The following is a 25,720-nucleotide window of genomic DNA, read 5'->3' as shown; positions in this document are numbered from 1 at the left end:
TTTTTTCTCCAATGCAATTGACTTGTAAAGACATTAGCTTAAATTTCTAGATATGATTATTGATTCAAGATTATTTCCAACCTATTCAGATTAATGTCTAGGCTATATAAATACCCCCTGAAGCCATACTTGCAACCTTAAATCCCCTTTGGCCTTATCTATAAGAAATTGTTTAAATTCCATAGAACCTACCCACGGAAAATCACCACATGCAAAAAAAAGCTCATGGCATAGGGAACATATTGGCATGGATAAAAGAAATTGGCTAACAGGAACTAGGTGGCATAAATGGGTCATTTTCTGATTGGCAAGATGTAACATGTAGTATGCCACAGGGATCAGTTTTGGGGCCTTAACTTGTTACAATTTATATAAATGACTTGGAGACTGAGGTATGGTTGCTAACTTTGCTAATGACAAAGATAGGTCAGAAAGCAAATTGTGAAGGACATAAGGAGGCTACAAAGGGATACAGATAGGTTAAGTGAGCAGGCAAAGACCTGACAAATGGAGTATAATGTTGGAAAATGTTGAAACTGTTCATTTTGGCAGGAAAAATTAAAAAGTATATTATCTAAATGGAGAGAGATTTCAGATCCCCGAAGTGTCTAGAGTACTGTGGCCAGTTTGGTCGCCTTAAGGAATGTAAGTCACTGGAAGCAGTTCAGAGAAGGTTTACAAGACTATATCTGGAATGGAAGGCTGTTTTGAGGAAAGATTAGACAAATGAGCTTGTATCCATTGCAGTTTAGAAGAGTAAGAAGTGACTTGATTGAAACATACAAAATCCTGAAGGGTCTTGGCAAAGGTAGATGTGGAGATGGGTGACTTATTTTTTAGTAACCTATTTAAGACAAACAAGGAGAAATGTTTTCTCAGGGTCATAAGTCTACGGAACTCTCCCTTGAAAGGTAGTGGAAGTATACTCTTCCAATATTATACTGCAGTGGTAGATAGATTGACAAGCAAGTGAGTGAAAGGTTATAGGGCTAAGAAAAATGTGGAGTTGAGGTTACAATCAGATCAGCTGCGATCATATTAAATGACAAAGTAGACTCAAGGGCCAAGTGGTCTACTCTTGCATATGTTTATAAGATAAATGTTTATAAGATGCTGAGACTCTCGTTATACCAGTGGAACATTGATGGATCTGTTGTCAGTCAAGTGCAGCCTACTTTCAACCAAACAGACCAAGAAATACCATCCCTTGAAATATCAGTTGAGTCATGAAGAAATCTTGTTAAAAAGTTTCCAATTTTCACCTTTAGGCAACTATCCTCTGCTACTATGTTAATTGGATCCCAAACCAGATGGTGAAATCTTGATTTTCAGTTTGTTTACTGAATGTAGTATTACATATGTCTGCCGTCAACTCCAATGTCCCAGCCATCCCTCTTTACATTCTTCTGCACACTGAAATTAACCAGACTAATGAATCAAATTAACTGAATTATCCAAATTGATAGCCCCTTAAAAAGGGGCACTAGCAAAGAATAAAGATTTAAAGGAAATTTAGCAACCAAAATATAGTCTTGTGGGGCCAATGACACACTAACCCCATAGCCCACCAGTCATGTACAGCCTCAAGCTTGTCAAAAGACACCATTTATAGTATGATCCCTTATAAGCATGTAGGAGGAGCAAGGGTTCCTGTTCCAAAGGCAGCGGGCCACAAAACACAGCTGCAGAAGAGGGATAGACATTCCAGCCAGATGACATCCTCATCTGCCTGCTGCCTGGACTTATTTGTAGCCAATTTGGTCAGGCCCAGGGTTACAAGGAGGTCTTCCTCCCTACCCACCCAATCAATCAAGACCAGTGGCATACAAAGGACAAAAACATGGACAGACCCCATATAACTCAGATGCTTGTAAAGAACAGTCAAGTTGCACTTACACTAGGGGGAACTGATGTCCATAATTCAACCTATGGATCTGTGACAACGCACCATTCAAGGACCATATTCATGCCAAATGGAATAAATGGATGGATGACAGGGGGAAAATCTTCAAAGAGTGGAAATATGCGTGGCATTTTAAAAGGATAGGCTTGCAGACCATGAAGGTACCAACAAACAAGAGCTTTACTGGAATAGTGTTTACTCTACAGGATGTTGGACAGAATGCCAATTTGCCTGTGCAAACAGCCAATTGTGTCAGGACATCACATGATCAGTCCCTTAACGTGCCCTTGGTCAACTAGGAATGCAAATATACAACACTTTTCCTCCCCCTTCATTGCAGGAACCTCATATGCAGTATAACATTATCAAAATTCTCAATGAACAAATAACAGTCAAGGTTAGACGCTTAAGAGGATGTCTGTTTCTGGGTGGCTGTCAGTGTACCTCAGGCATCTGATTTTTCCTTGTGACTGCATCCTCTGGCATTTTTGGTTTAGTTGGCATGTCTTCTGTGGTTGCCTTCATCGGAACTGAAGTAGAGTTCAGAGGTTGACTCGGTGTTGAAGCACTCTCAACTGAGGTACTGTCTTCTACAATTGTTTCGGGTATTGTCAGGTTCTCAGGTATGTCCAGGTCTTAACTTGGCACAGCTTGCTGTGGACTCTCAATTGCCAAAAGTTGGTATGTCTTCTCCATATTACATCGTCAAGATTTTGCAGTGTAAGAGGGGGATCTGCACACTGAGGTAATATGGGCTGAGGTTAGAAATAGGAAAGGAGCGGTCACGTTGTTAGGAGTTTACTATAGGCCCCCAAATAGTAATAGAGATGTGGAGGAAGAAATTGCTAAGCAGATTATGGATATGTGTGGGGGTCACAGGGGACTTTAACTTTCCAAATATTGATTGGAACCTTTGTAGGTCAAATAGTTCGGATGGGGCAGTTTTTGTGCAGTGTGTGCAGGAGGGTTTCCTGACACAATATGTGGATAGGCCGACAAGAGGTGAGGCCACATTGGATTTAGTACTGGGAAATGAACCGGGCCAAGTGTTAGATTTGGTTGTGGGAGAGCACTTTGGAGATAGTGATCACAATTCGGTGTCTTTTGTTATTGCAATGGAGAGGGATAGGGCCGTACGGCAGGGCAAGGTTTACAATTGGGGGAAGAGGTAATTATGATGCGATTAGGCAAGAATTAGGGGGCATAAGTTGGGAACAGAAACTGTCAGAGAAAGGAACTAATGAAAAGTGGAACTTTTTCAAGGAACAAATACTGGGTGTCCTTGATAGGTATGTCCCTGTCAGGCAGGGAGGACATGGCCGAGTGAGGGAACCATGGTTCACAAAAGAGGTGGAATGTCTTGTGAAAAGGAAGAGGGAAGCTTATGTAGGGATGAGGAAACAAGGTTCAGATGGCTCAATTGAGGGTTACAAGTTAGCAAGGAATGAGCTGAAAAAGGGGCTTTGGAGAGCTAGGAGGGGACATGAGAAGTCCTTGGCGGGTCGGATCAAGGAAAACCCCAAGGCTTTTTACTCTTATGTGAGGAATAAAAGAATGACCAGGGTGAGGTTAGGGCCGGTCAAGGACAGTAGTGGGAACTTGTGTATGGAGTCAGTAGAGATAGGCGAGGTGATGAATGAATACTTTTCTTCAGTGTTCACCGAGGAGAGGGGCCATGTTTTTGAGGAAGAGAAGGTGTTACAGGCTAATAGGCTGAAGGAAATAGATGTTCGGAGGGAGGATGTCCTGGCAGACTTGAATAAACTGAAGGTCGATAAGTCCCATGGGCCTGATGAAATATATCCTAGGATTCTTTGGGAGACAAGGGATGAGATTGCAGAGCCTTTGATCTTTGGGTCCTCGCTGTCCACAGGGATGGTGCCAGAGGACTGGAGAGTGGCGAATGTTGTTCCTCTGTTCAAGAAAGGGAATAGAAATGACCCTGGTAATTATAGACCGGTTAGTCTTACTTCGGTGGTTGGTAAATTGATGGAAAAGGTCCTTAGGGATGGGATTTACGACCATTTAGAAAGATGCGGATTAATGCGGGATAGTCAGCACGGATTCGTGAAGGGCAAGTCGTGCCTCACAAATTTGATTGAATTTTTTGAGGACGTAACTAAGTGTGTTGATGAAGGTAGGGCAGTTGATGTCATGTACATGGATTTTAGTAAGGCGTTTGATAAGGTCCCCCATGGTCGGCTTATGATGAAAGTGAGGTGGTGTGGGATAGAGGGAAAGTTGGCCGATTGGATAGGTAACTGGCTGTCTGATCGAAGACAGAGGGTGGTGGTGGATGGAAAATTTTCGGATTGGAGGCAGGTTGCTAGCGGAGTGCCACAGGGATCAGTGCTTGGTCCTCTGCTCTTTGTGATTTTTATTAATGACTTAGAGGAGGGGGCTGAAGGGTGGATCAGTAAATTTGCTGATGACACCAAGATTGGTGGAGTAGTGGATGAGGTGGAGGGCTGTTGTAGGCTGCAAAGAGACATAGATAGGATGCAAAGCTGGGCTGAAAAATGGCAAATGGAGTTTAACCCTGATAAATGTGAGGTGATTCATTTTGGTAGGATTAATTTAAATGTGGATTACAGGGTCAAAGGTAGGGTTCTGAAGACTGTGGAGGAACAGAGATCTTGGGGTCCATATCCACAGATCTCTAAAGGTTGCCACTCAAGTGGATAGAGCTGTGAAGAAGGCCTATAGTGTGTTAGCTTTTATTAACAGGGGGTTGGAGTTTAAGAGCCGTGGGGTTATGCTGCAACTGTACAGGACCTTGGTGAGACCACATTTGGAATATTGTGTGCAGTTCTGGTCACCTCACTATAAGAAGGACGTGGAAGCGCTGGAAAGAGTGCAGAGGAGATTTACCAGGATGCTGCCTGGTTTGGAGGGTCGGTCTCATGAGGAACGGTTGAGGGAGCTAGGGCTGTTCTCTCTGGAGCGGAGGAGGCTGAGGGGAGACTTAGAGGTTTATAAAATGATGAAGGGGATAGACAGTGTGAATGTTCAAAAGACTATTTCCTCGGGTGGATGGAGCTATTACAAGGGGGCATAACTATAGGGTTCATGGTGGGAGATATAGGAAGGATATCAGAGGTAGGTTCTTTACGCAGAGAGTGGTTGGGGTGTGGAATGGACTGCCTGCAGTGATAGTGGAGTCAGACACTTTAGGAACATTTAAGCGGTTATTGGATAGGCACATGGAGCACACCAGGATGATAGGGAGTGGGATAGCTTGATCTTGCTTTCAGATAAAGCTCGGCACAACATCGTGGGCCGAAGGGCCTGTTCTGTGTTCTATATAGGAGACCGGTCCAGTCTATGCTAAGATAGGTAGCCTAGGTATCCACTTCTCATTGGTGGTATAGATCCCTGCCATACTTCTTGACCTTTCTGAAAAGCATGGTGTTTAGCCCTGTTCTCATGTCATATAACCTGACCTTGTTTCTTCTTGACAATTTCTCTCTTCTTGGACAATTTAAGCAAATCAAATGCTGTGCATAATTGGCGTTTTATCATGAATAATGCCCGTGAACACTGGGTTGTCAAATGTGTGGTATTCCTGTACATCAGGAATTGGCTCAAACTGTTTAGACAATGAACTTTGCTCTCGAGTTACCTTCAACAAGCGTTTCATCTGAACAAATCGTTTGCCAGCCCATTTTTGGCAGGATGAGATCAGATGTATTAAATCACATTCTCCAATTGGGGAATTCTTGCTAAATGAACAATGAGGAGCCTATGCCCTTTGAAATGGTCTGGTATAATCTACAGGAATGCTTTGCCATGGCACCTCTGGCCATTCCCATGGGTGCAATGGCACTAGTGACAAACGTTTGCACAAAAAAATTCCTGCCTTCTCCTTGATTTTGCTATCACACTGGCCACCGAAAATAACTTCTGACTATCTGCGTCATTCTTACTATAAAGGAAGCAAATTTCCTTCCACATAGGCATTGGTATCTCCTCGATCTTCTTTCTCTGTGCATTGTTCATTTCTTAGTTCGACGATCTTGATGCAAAAGCTACCGGCTTCTCTACACCTTTGAGCATTGAGCGAAATCACCGTCCCCATCTTATAAGGTGATGCATCACATACCAGTTGCAAAGATAAATTTAGATCAAAGTGCATCAGGACTTTTGACTTTAGCAGTGCCTCCTTAGCTTGTACAAAGGCTTTCTCACACTAATCCACCAATTTCCTGTTTCGACACTAGTTGTGCCAAGGCTCAAGGATAGTCACTACATTAGGGACAAACCTTCCATAATAGTTTAATGAGTCCAAAAAAGAATAAAGTTGGCTGATGTTTTGAGGTGCGGGTCTCTTCATAATAGCAATTTGTGCAGTCCCTTTTGCATCTGACAGGACCCAGGTATTCCAGAGAAGATTGGAAAAATTCACACATCTTTTTGCACTCTTAATCCATAATCTTCTAGTGGCATCCAAGTTATGGAGATGTTCTTCCTCATTCTTTCCAGTAACTAAGATATCATCCAAGTATCATTGGATTCCTTCTAGTCTGCTTAGAATTTTGATCAGTGACATGTTGGAACAATGCAGGTGCAGCCATTCATTCACATTCAAGGTCAATTTTATTGGAGGCAGAGGGTACTGTTCTGCACACAGTACCAGATCAATAGTGACTTCAAGATTGCCACAAATGCATACCGATCAGTCTTTCTTCATCACAGGTACTATCAGCGTGGGTTTGAGGACTCGGAACCAGTGCTGTAATTCTGCTTCAACCTTGAGCCCGATTGAGTACAGCACTGACTTAGCTTCAAGCATCTTGCTTGACCTTAGTCCTTAATCTTTAACTTGACTGAAATCTCCTTCACGCTTCCCAGCTCTCCATTAAAGACAATGGCATGTTTCTTGAAAGTCTTCGGTAGCCCGGTGTTGAAATCTGACGAGATTCACCTTGGCCCAGTTTAATTTGATCTTTTCCAGCCAGGTTCTCCCCATTAATGTTGGATAGTTTCCTTTAATAATGTGCAGGTACAAGTCTGTGGTCTGTCCATTCAACTGCACGTTTACGTCAAAACAGCCCCTCAACGGGACCACTTCTCCAGTACTGATTTTTAATATCTTCAAGGGTTTCAAGGCAATATGTTTAACTCAAGTCTTTCTGGATACCTGATTGTGGACCAACAATTTTTCCTCTTGTTCCATTGGATTTCTGCAATTCTTGTATTTGCAGTGTTGATCAACTACTTTGTCAGCTTTCTTTGTGGTTTTTTTAAAAAAAAGAATAGGTTTGCAGGCCATGAAGGTACAAACAAACGAGCTTTACTGGAAAGGTGTTTGCTCTGCAGATTGTTAGGATAGACTGCTCATTTGACTGCACAAATGGACCACGTCATCAGAACGTCACTTGATCGATCCCTTAAAGAGCTCTTGTTCCAACTAGGAACATGCTGCCCTGCTCGATTGTTTTGTGTGGTTTCATCAAAGCATGGGATGCCAAGAAAGCACAATCTGCCATCAGACCGTTCAAAGAAAAATGTGAAATACCTAATTCAATGGATGGAGGGGAAGATGATTTGGTGTGGAGGGATGGTCCTGAAACAAAGTGCCAAATCTAATCCAGAGTGGGATCCTTGCAATTGATGCTTTAGCTAAAATGACTCAATTAGAGACACACTGCCTCAGATGCCCAAGACAATAAATGACTTTTGTTTTTAAATGCTTTCATTGTGATTAAAGGTGTCTTGGCAGAATTAATTTCATTCAATAAAATGTGTCCTGTTGATTTAATGTGAATTACAAGTGTTATTTTTTTCACATTAAGATGTTATTTTTCACATTAACATCAGTAGTTATATTTTATACAGAAGTACAAGTCAACTCCCATTTTTGGGAGAATTGGGAGGCTTCAATGATCAACTTGTATGATGTAATTTATGGTTTTTCCAAATGTCAACAATGGTTACTCACAATTTGTCCTTCAATACAATAGGAGGCACTGTGCAAGTTCATCCATGAATGTCCAAACCACTTTCAGATTTCTTCTCCAATAGACAGTGCTTCATAGCTCAGATTTTTCTGGACTCTCTCCAAATTACTGGTCTCCCGATAGCCACAGGCCTACTCAAATGTGTCATACTCCCCCTCAGCCCAATTACTGACCTCTGTTACTCCTGCCCCACTTACTAGATACAGGCGTAGCCTATTAACTGCAATTTGAAAATTAATTTTGGACCCCCTTCTGCCTCCACCCAGATCTTCAGCCCAGAATACATTTATAATCAAATACATAAATGGACCCACCACACTTGAATAACTATACAAAAAAATGAACTTGTTACCACGAAGAATTTACAAATAAATAGACCTGGTACCACTACAACTGCCCACTAACTTCAAAATAATTTCTGTTAGCCTTTCCCAACCTTAATTCAGTTTCCCAATAACCATTCTAAATCCTACAAAATGAATATACTCAATTCTAATTTTTCATTTAACCTTACCTTTTGATTGAATGTACAGGTCATATATCATCTGTACACAAATCCAAAAACTGAACATATCCAAAAACCACTTTTTTAAAAAAAACTCAGACCTTGTGGGAAATCTCTGACCCAAGCCAACATGAATCTCGCCAACCACACCCGATCTTGTGCAAAGAAAATTTCATTGTCTGCACTGTTTATCTTGTGAACCTTCCTATAAACAGGATTGCAGATGGCACCATGGGTATTCAGTGGTAGATCTTGCTTTTCTAGCCATTTTATTTACTTGCACACTATATCTAGCCTAGGCATCAGTCATTGTAATGCAAGTAGGCCAAGGCTTATATGCAGTATCTGGAAACAAATTATCTGGAATTTGAAATACAATTGGTGCAGAGGGTCCCAGATACTCTACCTGTAGATGCACTGTAACATAAAACTTAATTATCAAATTGATTACTTTATATTCCCTGCACTTGAGAATTGAAAAGTTATCAGTACATATTTACTATGTTATTTATTGCAATAAATTCACTTCGTGTCCCCAACTTAATGTTTTCAACACCAGTTTCTAATTCTATTTTCACCATTCACACCCCTCCTCCTCACTTTTTAATGTCCTACTCCGCTCTTTCACTACCACTAGCTGCTCCTTCTCTTCTCCCATCCCCTTCCCAAGTGCCATACCCAATAATTCTTCCTTTTAACCCAAGCCCACTTCTCCCTGTTATCCACTACACTCATGTTCTTCTGCCCAATGCAACTTCATTCCCCAAATCGCTCCTGTCGGCCACTGAACAGACTGTACTTCCTTCCTCACTAATTACATTCTTAAACATGATTTTTTTCCATAACTCATTCATATTGACAGACAGGAAAAGACCAACAAGTCTATCAAATCTGATCCACACAATGGATGGTGCATCTTGACTATGCACTTCCCATCCCTACAACCAAAAACCTTCCGAGAGATCACATGGAACATTTATCTGCAAAAGCCAATTAGTTTCCAAATTATGTAATTTCTCCCTGAATCAACTATGACATTGCTCCCAAGCTGAACTACTTTTCCAAGCAGCCACTATTTTTCTTTCCTTTTGCAAACTTGTGACAGCCACACAGTATTCCCCCCAACCCCCCATACCCAAAAATAATTTACTTTCAACCTTCCCTCCATATTCCAATAACATCATCAACTGTTCCCTGTACTATAATCACTCAAGTGTGTCACTTAGATTTTTGATCTTACTCTAAGGGAAGTTAGTTATCGAGAATTAATTTCAATTGCGATATGCTAAAGCTTGCTTCACAGGGTGGGAGGGGGCTAGTCTGTTTTAATTAATGGCAGGGTTTAAGTCACCGTCAGTCTGGCAGCCATATGCGGAATAAAGCTGAGAGAGAGACAGGAAACTACAGGAAGTGGTGGTGAAACCCTGGGCTTTAGGGCAGGATGCACAGATTATTCTATTTAAGTACGATGATTTAACTGAACGTTCACATTATTTTGTTTGTGAATCCTAGTGTTCACAGTTTGCATTCAGAAATTATAAATTAATGTGCAAAAGAGATATCTAGCTCAAGTCACAATTTAGAGCTTTTAAAAAACCATCTTAAGGTTCTTCAGAGATATAACCAAAAATAAATTTGATATAAAATCAAAAAGGAGAAAATATTGGTAGAATGACCATAAACTTGGTTAAAGAGGTGGATTTTAAGAGAGGATGAACAAAGGTTTTAAGTGAAGGAGTTTCAGAGCACATAGCCAATGTGGCTATGACTCAGCTGCCAATGCTGGAGGAAAGGGAGTGAAACACAAAGTAGAGCACAAGACATTCAAGAGGGAATTAGGTTGCAATCTGAAAATGGAGAATGTGCAGGGCTACAGAGGACTGGCACTAGGCAAATTTGTCTTCTGGTGAGCCAGTGCAGACACAACAGGTCAAATGGTCTCCCCCTGTTTTGGAGCAATTCTGTGATTCTTGAAGAAGCAACCTTTTGGGTAGGTGAACAATGAAAGGTTGGCAATGATGGTACTGGAATATTTAAATCTAGAGGTGAAGACAGATGAAAGCTAAGCAGCCAAGAGAAGGGCAGAGGCAGATTTCACAGAGACGTAAGCAAGCAATCTTTGGATGGATGGAAAATGCAGATAGAAGCCCAACTTGGGCCAAATAGGGCATCAGAGCTATAAAACAGAGATCAGGGTGTGGGAGGATGACAGATTCAGTCATCCAAATGTTGAGCTGTGGAGAAGTAGTCATTCAAGACAACATTTCAGAAAAGCAGCTTGACAACAGAGATGTAGTTGTTGACATGAGGTATGGAAAGGTAGAGCTTGATATCAATATATTTGGAAGCTGATACCATGTCTGCAGATGTTGCCAGGAGAGCAGCATCTGGATGAGACAAAGTACTGGGCACATTAGGTCACCAGAGTTAACATTGCAAATGCTTAGAGAGCCCATTGCTAGTGTTGCTCAGGTAAAAGTGGAACCAAGTGAGCATAGTCCCACTGAGCATGATAGAGGATAAACATTGAGATGAGGCTGCAGTTTGCAAGGGCACAAGGTTGACAACAGCACCTTTAAAATGAAAGGGATCACATGAGGTGAATCAACAATGTGATGTCAGCAACAAGCATGTAACGCAGTGGGAGTCAAATCCCATGAAAAAAAAGACATTCAGACCACATACAAGAGCAACTGAGCTCAAAAAGGGAACCTATAAGCCAGATTCAAATTCATTAAATCTATCTACATCCAAATATCACTCGAGATCCTTTTGTTTCAATATACCAACATTCGAGATCTACTAGGTTTAATGTTCATTCTGAAAGGAATTCATGCAACATTCTTAAGCTGCTCTTATTTCAGTTAACTATTTCCAGCAACATAAACAAACTAAAGCTAAAAATTTAAAATTCATGCTCAACATCTACAGAAGTGGTCAGTAAGCAAGAACGAACAGGCCATGTAAAAGATGCCACATGGAGTTGTGATGATTGTCTACTATACCCGAAATGGGCAATGTTTTTCTTTGGTTTGCACGTTACAAATACTTAAAAGCTGTAATTAATGCTCAATTTCTTGTTCAAACTAAAATTGAAATAATCTGAAACTTAAACAGATTATTTTGAATAAAGGTTGCTTTCCCCACTCAGCCTAATGACTATTTTGTTCAACTGTTGGATAAGTTAATTGAGTTGAAACAGTGGAGGATGCAAACTTTTATGAAGTAGGCAAAAATTCAAATATTAAATTCAATTACAATAACCACAAATATTACTACGTCTAGTTTATTTTAGGTTCCACTAACAATTCAATATTCATGTCCAAAGATAGTTTGGGCATAAAAAGTTTTGAAACAATTAAATCACCTTCTAAAAGCTAGCTGGATTTTTAAAAAAGAGTTTACCAGATAATTAGATTAAGTTTGCATCACGTTTGCATTTAATTCATATTGTAATTATAATACTGCATATAATAGCAATGATGTCTATATTGTTGCATTACCCTTGTTTTATGCCCCTCAAAGACAACTGATCATTTTCTCAGACCTTAAACCATAGATATACCCCAGGCAACCACATGCAAAGCTGATAAAACTCAAACATATAGGTCAAAGCCATTTGATTCATGTTCCGCAAGCTGCTGGCTCCTAGTATATATTTTCTTACTTAAAAATGCTTTATGATTTGTTCTTGGGACATGAGCAAAACTGGCAAGTCAAGGTGATGCATAACTTAGGAAGCTGGTCAAATCCAACCTATGATATGACTGTTCATCATTCTTGGATTACGGAGTTTGGGATGCAGTCTAAGTAAACATAGTAATAGAATATGCTCTGTAACAAGTTAAATGTGTTGCTTTTTCACCTCTGCCCGGACTACAATGCATGTCAGATTGTTGACTGAGCGCCTCTTCTCTACTGGCTTCAATGCTCCTACATGAAAGTGAGTTTAGCAGTCATGTTCTTAGCTGGTTCATCCCCAAGTCCAAAACATAACTTCCCACTGTTCACCACAAAACAGATACTAATTGTCACTTATATTCATAAGCAGTAAATGACAACCAAGTGGAAAAACAATGGTTTAAGACTACGGTTAAAGCATATTGTTGAAACGGCACAGAGCTTCATTATTTAATTGCATCATACTCCTAACCTCACTGCTTAATGCTGACACTAGGTAACAAGAGAGGAAGTATTCCATTTCTCAGCACCAACTTCACTCAGCTTGATGCTGTACACAAGGAAACTTTGTTTTTCATTTTCTAGTTCAAATGTGTTTTAAATAACCTATACTTGAGTGCTGAAGTCATGATAAAGGAAAGGGTTCTTGAATCTGACAGCATCAAAAACTGCAGTACAGTATTGTTACTCTAGGATCCTTCAATGATCTAATCATTACAACTGAACATTGATTTCAGTTGCTGCACAAAACTGGGCGAAGTAACTGCAATCTAATTCCCAAACGATTTAACATGTCAGAGTTAATTCTGACCGCTCTAAGGATTCTTAAGTGAATTTGGAATAAGCCCTTCCAAAAAAAACTAATATAGTATATAGGCCATTAGCAGGAAGACTATTGCGTAGAACGTTAGCATATCAGCATATCCATTATTACAACTTATCCAGACAAACTAAAAATTCTAACCAAAGCTATTCTAATCACTGCATTCTGTTGTAATAAAGGCAATCTCACAGATATGCAGATCTTAAGAGCAGACAACAGATTACATTCCAAAAATCCATTAAGACCCTGTAGTCAATAAGTTTTGAAATAATTTATACTGCTTACACAAAAATCAGATGACAATTTCAGCTCCACACAATGAGACAATGTGTCCTCTTCCTCATTACATTACAACAAATGCCTAGAATAGATACTTTTCATTTATTCATGGCACTGGACTCACTAAATATTGTCCATCAAGCAGGTGGCAGTGTGCTGGCTTCTTGAACCACTGCAGTCCATGTGCTGTTGGGACACAGTGCTGTTAGGAAAGAGTTTGATCCAGTGACAGTGAAGTTAATAAAACTGACTTCAGTACCCTGTTCATTTATGGAACCAAGTACTTTACTTTAAAACTAATGTCCTTTATTAAAAAAGTGTTTCCCAAAGTTGGGTACACTAGTACTGTAACAATGATGTTGAAGGAAGATACTCCCATTCAGCTGCTCATGTTTTAGTGGGGTTGCCACAATGCTGACTGATCATCCATCTCCTCCTGTCACTTGCTCATGCTTAAAGTATCTTGCCACAATATCCTTCCACCTGTTCTTAACCTTCCTCCTCTTCCTGGTTTGCCTCACCACACCCTCTTTCTCCCAAACATATCTATACAATTTCAATCTCTTAGCTATTTGCTTTGTTGCTTCCACAAGCTTCACTAATCCTCTGATGTACTGACTCCTGATCCTGTCTTTTTAGTCACTCCACATATTAATTTCAACATCCACATCTCATTAGTATCCAGTCATTGTTCCTCTTTTCTTGATGTTGCCCATGTTTCTGCACCATATAACAAGGCCATCTACCAAACCCACAACCACTACATCTAGAAGGACAAGGTTAGGAACACCACCACTTGGAAGTTCCCTTCCAAGTCACTAACAATGCTGACTTAGAAATATATCCGTCGCTGGGTCAAAATCCTGAAACTCCATCCCTAACACTGTGGGTGTATCAACACCTCAGGGATTGCAGTGGTTCACTACCACCTTCTCAAGGGTAACTAGGGATGGACAATAAATGCTGATCTAGCCATCTACACAAATCCCAGAAGTAAATATTTTAAAGTTGTCATATCAGTTATCATTACACACATTGGACATATTCTAGTAGATTACTCTACCAAATTACTGTTTACTTAATTTTATATACTGTTATGTTGATTTATCTGAAGACATCAGAGAGACTGCTTGTCTGCATGCAACAGAAATTATTTAGTAAATATTGGCCCAGATCTCATTTTAACACTTGGCTTTTACTTCTAAACACCCAGGCTAGAAGAGATAGGGTGGGTTGGTTCAAGACAATTTTTTGTTTTGTAAAAGGTTTGAATTTAAAGCTAAATGTATTCAACAAAACTATATGTAAAAAAAGTAAAATATTTACACATCGTTCAACACATCTGCATTTTTCACGTGTAGAAAACCAATACAATGTTAAGATCGGGGGTGAAGACAGATTTCCTAGAATGAAACCAAATTCCCTGTGCCTGGATGAGTGGAGATATCAAAAATAGTTGGGATTGTTCTCTTACAACAAAGGTGGTAATGCGGAAATTTACTGAAGATGTTCAAAATTCAGAGATACTGATGGAAGAATCTTTATCCACTGGCCGATAAAAAATACCACAGGAGAGATGCAATATCCCCTGGAACACCTAGATAACAAAGACACCTATGGAGGCAGAGTTGTAGTCAGCCCAACACCATTATTCCTACGAAACTCTCCTCCAAACTCCGTGGCCTGGGACTCAACTCCTCCCTCTGCGACTGGATCCTGAACTTCCTAACCCACAGACCGCAATCAGTAAGGATAGGCAACAACAACACCTCCTCCACGATCATCCTCAAACCAGTGCCCCACAAGGCTGTGTCCTCAGCCCCTTACTATACTCCTTATATACCTATGACTGTGTGGCCAAATTCCCCTCCAACTCAATCTTCAAATTCGCTGATGACAACATCGTAGTGGGTTGGATCTCAAACAATGACAAGACGGTGTACAGGAAAGAGACAGAGAATCTGATGAACTGGTGCGACGACAATAACCTCTCCTTCAATGTCAACAAACCGAAGGAGATAGTCATCGACTTCAGGAAGTCGAGTGGAGGACATTCCCCCCCCCCACCAAGGCAAACACTATAGTTAAGAAAGCCCATCAACGCCTCTATTTTCCCAGAAGACTAAAGAAGTGTGGTATGTCCACTATGACGCTCACCAACTTTTACAGATGCACCATAGAAAACATTCTTTCTGGTTGTATCACAGCTTGGTATGGCTTCTGCTCTATCCAAGACCGCAAGAAACTACAAAGAGTCATGGGCGAAGCCCAGTCCATCACAAACCAGCCTCCCGCCTGTTGACACTGTCTACACTTCCCACTGCCTCGGAAAAGCAGCCAGCATAATTAAGGACCCCAAGCACCCTGGACATGCTGTCTTCCTCCCATCGAGAAAGAGATACAAAAGTCTGAGGACACATTCCAACCAACTCAACAGCAGCTTCTTCCCTGCTGCCAGACTTGTGAATGGACCTACCTAGCATAAAGTTCATCTTTCTCTATACCCTAGCTATGACTAACACTACATTCTGCATTATTTTCTTTCCTTCTCTATGAATGATATTTTGTCTATATAGTGCACAAGAAATAATACTTTTCACTGTATACCAACACATGATAATAATAAATCAAATATTCTTTATGCCAAAAGTACTTATAATCTAAACTACTGCCCAAAAGGCTAGGAACTTTCAAAAGGGAATTGGACATATACTTGAAAAGAGAAAAAACAGCAGGGCTATGGGGAATGAATAGAACTGTGGGACTAATTTGATAGTTCTTTCAGTTTGTTGGCACAAGCACAGTGGGTTGAACGGTTTTCTATGCTGTAAGATATGATAAAACAAAGTCATTGCAATCTTTACTGAATGCCTAAAAATAAGCAAATTATTTTAAATATAATACACTTCCTAAAGGGAATACTGTAAAGCAAAAGCAAGTTTTGAGCACATCAAAAATTAGCCCTTTAAATCATGATTTGTGAGATGCTGCACATTTCTGAAGATTACCCCTTACCAAGTGCCAGGTAAAAACTAGAAACTCCAGACTTAACCCTGCAAGTGTGACTAACAAGTGTTCAGACAATTAAAGTGAAAAGTGTAAACTGTAAAGTCATTATGTAATGCCTCAGCAGAGTTTAAAATACAGAGGCAGCAGACAAATTCATCCTCAAATCCCACGGGAAGTCAATGACAGGGGTGTATTGCCCAGGTAGGAAAGAGACACAGAATCCAAGGAACTGCCTCTCCAATCACAGACTCCGTCTCTCCCACTCTTAATGCTCCTCTGGAAACAGAATCCATGATTGGTCCTCTCAGGAAGACTATTGATTTTGACCCTCCATGCAGCAAGGAGCAAGAGTTCGGCCACATTCCGAGAAAGTACTGTTCGGAGGGTTTTCAGTATCAAACAAAGGGCACTGGTGAGTGATTCAAGCTATAAACAAATCTGAAGTTATGGCTGCTTAGTGAATCAATGGTGGTGCTGTTGGCTGCAATGCTGTCAATTAATTTTTGCCTGAACTTTTTGCATTTTAGCATTTCACTCAAATTGATTGTACCTTAATACAGCCTCTGCCTGTGACTTGAATTAACTTCAATAAAACTTTAATAGCTTCCAGCAAGATGTGATGAATTTGAGAAAGCTTCAAAGGGAAAATATCATGCAGGATCATGGGGAAAAAGTAGGGGGGTGGTGAGCAGGCCTAATTTGATAACACTCAGCCAGTTCATCCTCTAGTATTGTGCTACCTTATCTCAAGAAAACCCTTAAACACAATTACAGAAAGTCATATTACCACGACTGCATCACCTAAAAAAGTTAGAGAATTAAAATGGAGCCCCTGAAAACCAAAATGAAGCCCCCAAAAATATCAGAAAGTAACCTTCTAAAACAAAAACATTTTGACCCCGAGGTCTCAAACAAACATTAGGCTCATGCCTTCAGATGCCAAATCTGTTGGTCTTATCTTAATTTAATTTCCCCTGCAGATACTTATACTAGCAGCTGCTTTTCAGTTTCGACAATAAATCTGTTGCAATGAGAACCAGATGATAGTTTTAAACCAAAAATCACAACTCAAAATGCTGGAGATTATATTGCAATTAATACTTACATGATCAATTTCCTTTTCAGTAGAAAATTCTATTTAAATATTCAACTAACATTAATTCTGCAACAATTCATAACTTCATGATTTGCAGGAGGTCAACCCTGTAAATCTAATGTCAGCAGCAAACATTACGAGTAGGTAAAATTGAAATCCAATGGAAAAACAGACTGAACATTTTTGCTAATTTGGCTATTTTAATAAAACTTTAAATCCCCGAGTTTAAAATTATCACATTTCTGCTGGTATAGCAGACTAGACGTCTTTCCCTCCTTTAACAGCCCAGAGATTAAAAGCAATCACAAATAATAAAGGATTCTGAAACAACATAAAACAAAGCACATTTTTCAACAGAAATGTAATCTGTTACCAATGTTTAGTGTGGACCAACATCAATACTTGCATCAGTAAAAACCTTGCTAGCAAAATTAAAAACAAATCTACATCTACTTTCATGTCAATGAAATTTACCTCTTCCAACCAATCACACGCCTAAATACGTCTATAATAGAGCTATGGCTATTCTATTCCTCCCTTAAAAACAGCAAGACTAGATATTACAATTAAAACGCCAGTGTTAGACAAATGCATAACCCCTCCACAGGGAGGTAAGTCACTTAAGTAAACAGGAAATTATTTTGCCATTTCCAAAGTCCCTAATCACATTCTATTTTTAGGATCACACAAGCGAATAAACATAAGCCACTAAGGATCAACGGCAAACATTACCTTTAAAACAATTGAATAGAAAAAAAATGGATCGAAGCCAAAACTAATACACAAACAGATCTGTTTCCTATTTTGAGTGCTATCTAATAAATGCGCAGCTGAGAGCAAATTTTAAAAATCTGATCGAAAATTATCTTGAACCGACGGGTCAAACATTCCGATTTTAAAAATGAAACATGTTTACAAACCACAAATTAAGTGACTATTATGTCGACTACGTCAGCGTTGCAAACACACTGCCATGTACGGTTTCTACACACACGAAACTCCACTTTGATACTATTTCGCCTCCCCACCCAGTGTCATTCATCCTTACTCAAAATCCGGTTCCATTCTTTAATTTGCTGACAATTTGGGAGAACACAGACTACAAGTAAAATAATAGCAACCTTACCTCTCTTTTGCACCCATCCTTCCTTCACAATGGTTATATCACTCATAATAGTGGTTCCCCCGAGCCCAGCTAGTCGTCTTTTGGGACTGGCTCTGCCCTTCCCACCGCTCTCTCCTCAAAGCGACTTCCAACTCCGTTAGCCACTGCTGCCTGGGAAAAAACAATACCACAACTTGAAGACGAAAACAAAATCACATTATTTCAATATCGGTCTTATGATACTTCAATGGCATACTTTATCAGAAAATTTAAAACTGAAGGAAACCTGTTTTCACAAACTGGCCTGCACATAACTGTGGGTTACACAAGTAGACTTGGTTATATAAATTGATACTCCCATGCACAATTGGGAATGCTATAAATGGTCGGTCCGGTTTTATTTCAGGACAGTGCTGGCAAGTTATTTTAAAACTGCCAAAGGCAGTTACGGATCAATTTTTGTCCCATTATTTTGGAACCTTATTTATAAGTTCATTCATTAGCACCCCACCCTAAAAATTGTGTCAGGACAGGTTTAGATGGTATTTTTAAAATCAATTTTAAAAGCCGAACTAAGTATTTGTCCTTCATATTTTAGCCATATCCATTTGTAAAAAAAAGAGACGTAAACATTTTTTTCAGAGCAGACACTGTGTGGTCGCTGTCTGTCTACGCCCTCCACTCAAGACCATATACTTTTATAAGTTAAATTTAAAAAACCTTGTTAGACTGAACAATAAAAGGCACAGGAAGAAACACCCGTAACAATCTGACACGTGTTATTTTTCCTTTTTTTAAAAAATAGTCGCCGAATGAATCTGTGTTTGAGCATCTCATTAAAAAGATAAAACGTGTTGGGTGAGAGTGTAAGGGACTGTCTGGTTGGATTATAAGCACTCGCCGCTTTATTTATCCCTGGCCAACTGTGCACAAAACTAAACCCCAAAAGCGAGAAAAACCCATCTCGTTAAAACAAGCAACACACAGGCCTTTCCACCCACCAACATCCCCCTCCTCATCCAGATAAAATCAGCACTTGGCCAAAACAGACGGGCAAAAAAAAAAGTCATGTAAGGTTACAGGGTAACATCAACAAATAATAAGTTATCGTTGGTTTCCCCGGCCCGGCACAATTCTGGTGTAAAGTTATTGAGGTTAGTTGGTAGTAGTTATGGTGATGGAGGAGGATGGTGTATAACAACTAGGCCAGAGTCAGAAACCCCTCCTCCTCCATCAGCATCATCATCATCATTCCCCCAACCTCACCAAAATACCAAAAAACTCTCCCACTTCTACTTCCCCCCCCACACACGACCGCCCACCCCAGGGCTCGTAACGAATGTGCATCGAAAAAGGGGATTAGGAAAAGCAGCGGCGGGGGTGTGGAAAGAGCCGGCGCCCCATCCCACCCAGTGCAGACATCTCCATCCTCCTCCCTTACCTTTAACACTCAGTGCAGCGCCGGCCGGCTTTAGCCGCCCGCCAGAGCGACCCACACACACACACAGCAAAGCCGTCCTTCGGAAAACCCAGCTCCACTCCGACACTGTCCCCACCCCCCTCCTCCTCCTCCCACTCAGCCGGCTGTGTATTTTGCTGATGCTAATTGATAATTTTTTTAATAATAAAAATTTTAATTGCTTCAGAATTAAACTCCGACTCCTTCTTGTTCTTGTTGACTTTGAGGGAAAACTCCTTACGTCACCAACGACGCGCGCATCTCGTGCTCCATCCGTTATTGGAATTTTTTTATCCCCGCGCGCACGCGCGCTGCGTTCCGGGAGCAAATCTCGCGAGATCTGATGCGCCGGGCAGCCCTTCTCTTTCTCCTCCCCATTGCCGCGCCCCCTGCTCATTGCCGCGCCTCCTTCTCCGCATGCCCGGCTCTTCCACCCACTTGGTTTGCTGCGCTTCCTCCAACCCCACCATCCTTTGCCACGCCCCCCCTCCCTCTTTGCCACGCCCCCCCCTCCCTCCCTCTTTGCCACGCCCCCCCCTCCCTCTTTGCCACGCCCCCCCTCCCTCTTTGCCACGCCCCCCTCCCTCTTTACCACGCCCCCTCCCTCTTTGCCACGCCCCCCCTCCCTCTTTGCCACGCCCCCCTCCCTCTTTGCCGCGCCCCCCTCCCTCTCTCTTTGCCACGCCCCCCTCCCTCTTTGCCACGCCCCTATTCCCATTACCACGTCCTCCACTCCCCCTGCCTTTTCAAGCCACCACTCCACTTGCCACGCCCCTGCATCCTCCTTGCCACGCCCCTACTCCATCGGCACGCCCCCTCCCTCTAGCCACGCCCCTCAATTACCGCTCCCTGGGCCCAGGGACCTCCTGAAACCCTCTCCCCTCCTCCCACTTCTCTCTTGGTCATGATGTGGAGATGCCGGCGTTGGACTGGGGTAAACACAGTAAGAAGTTTAACAACACCATGTTAAAGTCCAACAGGTTTATTTGGTAGCAAAAGCCACACAAGCTTTCGAGGCTCTGAGCCCCTTCTTCTGAAGAAGGGGCTCAGAGCCTCGAAAGCTTGTGTGGCTTTTGCTACCAAATAAACCTGTTGGACTTTAACCTGGTGTTGTTAAACTTCTTACTGTGTTCTCTCTTGGTGACAGTTGAACTGGACCGTTGGAAACATCCACGCGCCAGGACCAGCAACGGAGGACATGTTTTGTCCTCCTTAAAGACATATTTTAGAGATTGAAATGAATAGTAGCAACTTCACTATGCCTCTGCTAGCATTACTTTACTACATGTTTAGAAATACATTCTAATGAGACTGGCTTCAGAGAGGACCTTAATGTAGATCTCGATGTGCAGATTAGGTCGATTGGCCATGCTAAATTGCCTCTTAGTGCCCTAAAATGTGTAGGTTAGATGGATTAACCATGGTAAATGTGTGTGGTAAACACAGTAAGAAGTCTCACAACACCAAGTCCAACAGGTTTATTTGGTAGCAAAAGTCACTAGCTTTCGGAACAGGCTGTTCCTTCCTCAGGTGGGTGGGAGTTCTGATCACAAACAGGGCACAAAGACACAAACTCAATTTACATGAATAATGATTGGAATGTGAGTCTTTACAGCTAATCAAGTCTTAAAGGTACAGACAATGTGACAAATGTGTGTGGTTACAGGGATATGGTGTGGGAAAGGTTCTGGGTACTCTGTCAGAGAGAGTCGGTACAGACTCAATGGGCCGAATGGCTCCTGCTGCACTGTAGTGATTCTATGATTAGGCTAAATATTTAAATTTTGAGACATAAATTGGTTGTTACTGAAAATAGCTTTTAATTTTTAAAGGGGCTACATTGTCAAAGAGAAAAGACTCACGTTTATATATCATATTTCATGACCAGGCATTCCAGTAAGGTACTTTTGAAGTAAAAACAGAAAATGCTGGAAATGCCAGCAGGTCAGGCAGCATATGAGTGGAAGGAGAAACAGAGTTAATGTTTCAAACTTATGCTACTTGACCTGCTGAGTATTTCCAGCTTTTTATGTTTTTATTTCAGATTTCCAGGATCTGCAATATTTTGCTTAAGCACTTTTGAAATGTACAGTAGTTACTATTGTATTGGTTTTGAAGATGGAAGCAGTAGGAGGGGACAAATACAGTAAAAGCTAAGTAATAGTAGTGTAAAATAAACAAAATACTGCGGATGCTGGAATCTGATAGAACAACAGAAAATGCTGGAAAAACCCAGCAGGAGTCTAGCCAGCACAAAAACAGAAACATGCTGGAAAATCTCAACAGATCTGACAGCATCTGTGGAGAAGGAGTAGAACCAACGTTTCAATTCTAGATGACCCTTCGTCAGAGCTGTCTAGCCAAACTCTATAATCAAACAGACTTTAAAAGCTGACTCTTCCTACGGATGCTGCCAGACCTGCTGAGTTTTTCCAGTATTTTCCGTTCTTGCAATAGTAGTGGGTGTTGCTGCACTGGTGTACTACATGTTGGGATCCAGGTTCTCCCCGACACTCCCTGATTTATTTGCTCCAAATATGAAGGAAAAGTTCATGCTACAATGAATGTAAATGATTCTGTAGCAACTGCAAATCTTCAGAGTGAAACACCTAATTTCTTAAGGATTAAGGATACTCATGATTGTTTCAAATGCGCCATGTTGAAATCTTAGCTAATTTAGGACCACTATTTATATACAAGATATTACAGGCAATGGCAAGTTATGGCTGCAACATCACAATTGTTAAAAAATCACAGATACAGTCATGACTCTAATAATGTAACCCGCTAAGTTAGCACATCTCCATTTCTGTCTGTGGCCAAAACTTAGCCGTATTTACGAAATGAAAGTTCTTGCTTCCCCTTTGTCTTTGCAGTGAACTTAGTTTTAAGAATCTCATGCAATCATGCAATAGGAGTGAAATGCTCACACTTTGGCAATCTCACTTGAGTTATAATCATGCTTGTAACAAGAAATGGCAAATGTCATGCTGAAGAATAGTGGCATTCTTCTAAGATTTGAAATAATAATTGTTGGGACAGAGTCATTAGTGTTTTTTTAATATTTATTTTCATTTTTGCTTTTTATTTACAAACAAGAGGTCAACAATATTTTGTGTTTATATTTTATGTAAAGTTTATTAGATTTTGAATTTATTGCACAAACTTTCCACATACAATACGTATTTGGATGAATCTTTTCGATCATCTGTATAAAACATGTCAGGGCAGTATCTTCCATTCAGAGTATAAGTTGGATGGTGGGAGTAGAAATCAAGAAATCAAAGTGACTTCAGCCCAGGAGCTGGACAGATGGCCCCCACGATTTCGCACTGTTCAGTTCATTGCATATGCACGGTGAATCTTGCAGCAGTGCAGGCAGGCGGTTGCCATCCTAACCCTTGTGGGTCAAAGGTCCTGGCACCATATTTCAAGGGCACCTGGACAGCCATTTTCTCACTGCAAGCCAGGAGCATTAGTCTGGCTGCCATTCAAGATTCTGCCAAGACCAGAATGTCACAGAAAAGACATTTGGCTCCACGGCTCAGCGAAGCCTCCCTGCAGGTTCTCCTCCAAGCCATCCAAGAAAAGTAGAAGGTCCTGTTTCCCAGGGATGGCAACTGAAGGCCCTCCTGACTGACCAAAGTGGGCTGGGCAGAGGTTGTAGTGGAAGTTAGCACCCATGGGGCCCACAAATGTACTGGACAAAAGACCACAAAAAGTGCTGAATCTGCTGCATTCCACCAGAGTAAGTGGCACCATCTACTCACTTCAAAGTGACGCTCATAAGAGCATCAGGCACTGTAAGTGTGCAAGCGCACAAGAATGTCAAACAGGGGTTTGGGTTGCAGGACTCAGCAGGAAGAGACAGGCAAAGCCTCTGACACTTGAAGGATGGTGGATCCTACATAGATTATGAGCATCTGGACTCAGCCAAAAGAGTCATTCGAAGATACAGCACAGGCAAGGCAACATCAGACAGAGGTGCCAGAGACAATGCAAAGACTGGACCGGAGGCTGGAAGAACCGTTTATGTTCTGTTTGCTGTCATAGCTCTGGCAAATGCTTGGCTGCTTCCATGTAAAAGGTGGCAGCCACCTTGGAGACCTAGGTCCAGCAATGGCTGTGGGATATGAGCACAGACCTACATTCCATTGCTCTGACCCTGGGTGCAGTATGTAGTGGCTAAAGTAGTTTTTTATTAGTCACAAGTAGGCTTACATTGACACTGCAATGAAATTATTGTGAAAATCCCCTAGTCGCCACACTCCGATGCCTGTTCAGGTACACTGAGTGAGAATTTAGCATGGCCCAATGCACCTAACCAGCACGTCTTTCGGACTGTAGGAGGAAACCGGAGCGCCCAAGGAAATCCACACAGACACAGGGAGAATGTGCAAACTCCACACAGACAGTGACCCAAGCCGGGAATCGAACCCAGGTCCCTGGTGCTGTGAGGGTGCAGTGCTAACCACTGTGCCGCCCTAGGTGAGAGGGGAATGAGGCACCTTGACCTCCCTCCAGTTGCTCCATCTCCTCAAGGAGTCAGGAAAGTGTCATCACGAACCCACAAGAAGGAGGAGCTCCAGTAAGGCACACATGGGTATCATCCCAGGACACTTCAGGGGTGCCCTGCTGAACCTCTCCTCTGCCAGTGACCACATCACCTCCAGAAGGTCAAACCGAGGAGGATGTGCCTGCAGCTGTGGAGGAGACCTGTAGCAGGCTGATGGCAAAGGTCAGAGGAGAACAGAGCGCTGTGCAGCTACTGATGCATTGCATCTGGCGCAAGGGATCTACATTTCAGTACAGTTCAGTGGACCCAAAGAATATCGTTATGGGGGGATCGGAGGAATGTGCAGTTTATCTAGCCCCACTACTCCACAGATTGCACCATTGGTTTAAAACATTAACACACTCATGGAAATGGCCAATTTATTTGCCTTCACTGCTATTAGACCTAGAATAAGAATGACTGACCAGGCTTCACTCAATAAGATCAGAATGATTGATTTATTATAAAACAAAACATATTTTTTTAATTAGATGCAAGAACTGGTACACACAGAGTTGTACACTGGAATTATAACTACTTATCCCTTTAAGAATATCCCAACACGTCTACACACACACACCCACAAATAAACAAACAAAAGACAAACAGATAGGGGCTGTAATCTTACTGGCTCGTCACGCCGGTCGATTGGCGTGGTGAGCCAGTAAGATAGGATGAGAGGTGAAAGATTAGATTTGTGACTGGTTTTTCGCCTCGCGCGATCTTATCGACACTGATTTGCCAGTGAAATCAGTTTTTTGCCCAGAAAGGACACCAAGCTGATTTCAATATTCATGACATTATTTAAATGTCATTGGTGAGCCCCAGACACTATCTGCCGGGCTCACTTGTACTTACCCCCTCACCAATCAAGGCCCTCATCAGTGAGAATCAGGTATGGTCCATGAAGAGGGACCAGATGTGATGGCCTCATTGGTGGGACCCAAGGTAATTGAAGCCCCCTGGGTGCTCAGGGGCAAGTTCAGCCATGCCCATGGGGCACTGCCAGCCTGGTAGTGCCTGCCTGGCAACTTGGCACTGCCCACTGGGTACCCTGGCATTGCCAAGGGGGTAGGGCCAGTGTGGGGGGTACCTGAGCGGGGTGGGGCCTGAGAAGGCATAGAGCCATGTCGAGGATACGGGGGTGCCCTGTAAGGGGGGGGGGGCGGAAAGGGGGAACTCTGCAGAGGGTGAGGGATGATTTGTGGGGCAGCATTTGGGGGCTAAGTGGGCAATGTCAGGGATGGCAATTGGGGGGTGGTTGGAACTCTGCAGGGGTGGGGGTGGGAGGGGGGTGGCGATGTCGGGGGGGGCTGGGGGGAGACTGACACAGGGAGCGATAAGC

At 41.9% G+C, this 25,720-nt stretch overlaps 1 protein-coding gene across 2 annotated transcripts in view; it reads right to left on the bottom strand.

Moving 5' to 3' along the window:
* akt3a (v-akt murine thymoma viral oncogene homolog 3a) overlaps window positions 1-20,101 on the bottom strand; it is a 312,730-nt gene extending 292,629 nt beyond the window's left edge. For both annotated transcript variants that reach the window (XM_078229515.1, XM_078229517.1), the window contains exons 1-2: window positions 19,803-20,101; window positions 18,383-18,532 (exon numbers count right to left, since the gene is read on the bottom strand). In XM_078229515.1, coding sequence (XP_078085641.1) covers window positions 18,383-18,428 — 46 coding nt within the window. In that variant the 5' untranslated portion in view covers window positions 18,429-18,532; window positions 19,803-20,101. The remainder of the gene's footprint in view (window positions 1-18,382; window positions 18,533-19,802) is intronic.
* Window positions 20,102-25,720: the final 5,619 nt, after the last annotated feature.

This window comes from Mustelus asterias, chromosome 15 (genome assembly GCF_964213995.1).
Source record: "Mustelus asterias chromosome 15, sMusAst1.hap1.1, whole genome shotgun sequence".
Taxonomy (NCBI): domain Eukaryota; kingdom Metazoa; phylum Chordata; class Chondrichthyes; order Carcharhiniformes; family Triakidae; genus Mustelus; species Mustelus asterias.
This window is presented reverse-complemented; position numbering and strand designations above follow the sequence as displayed.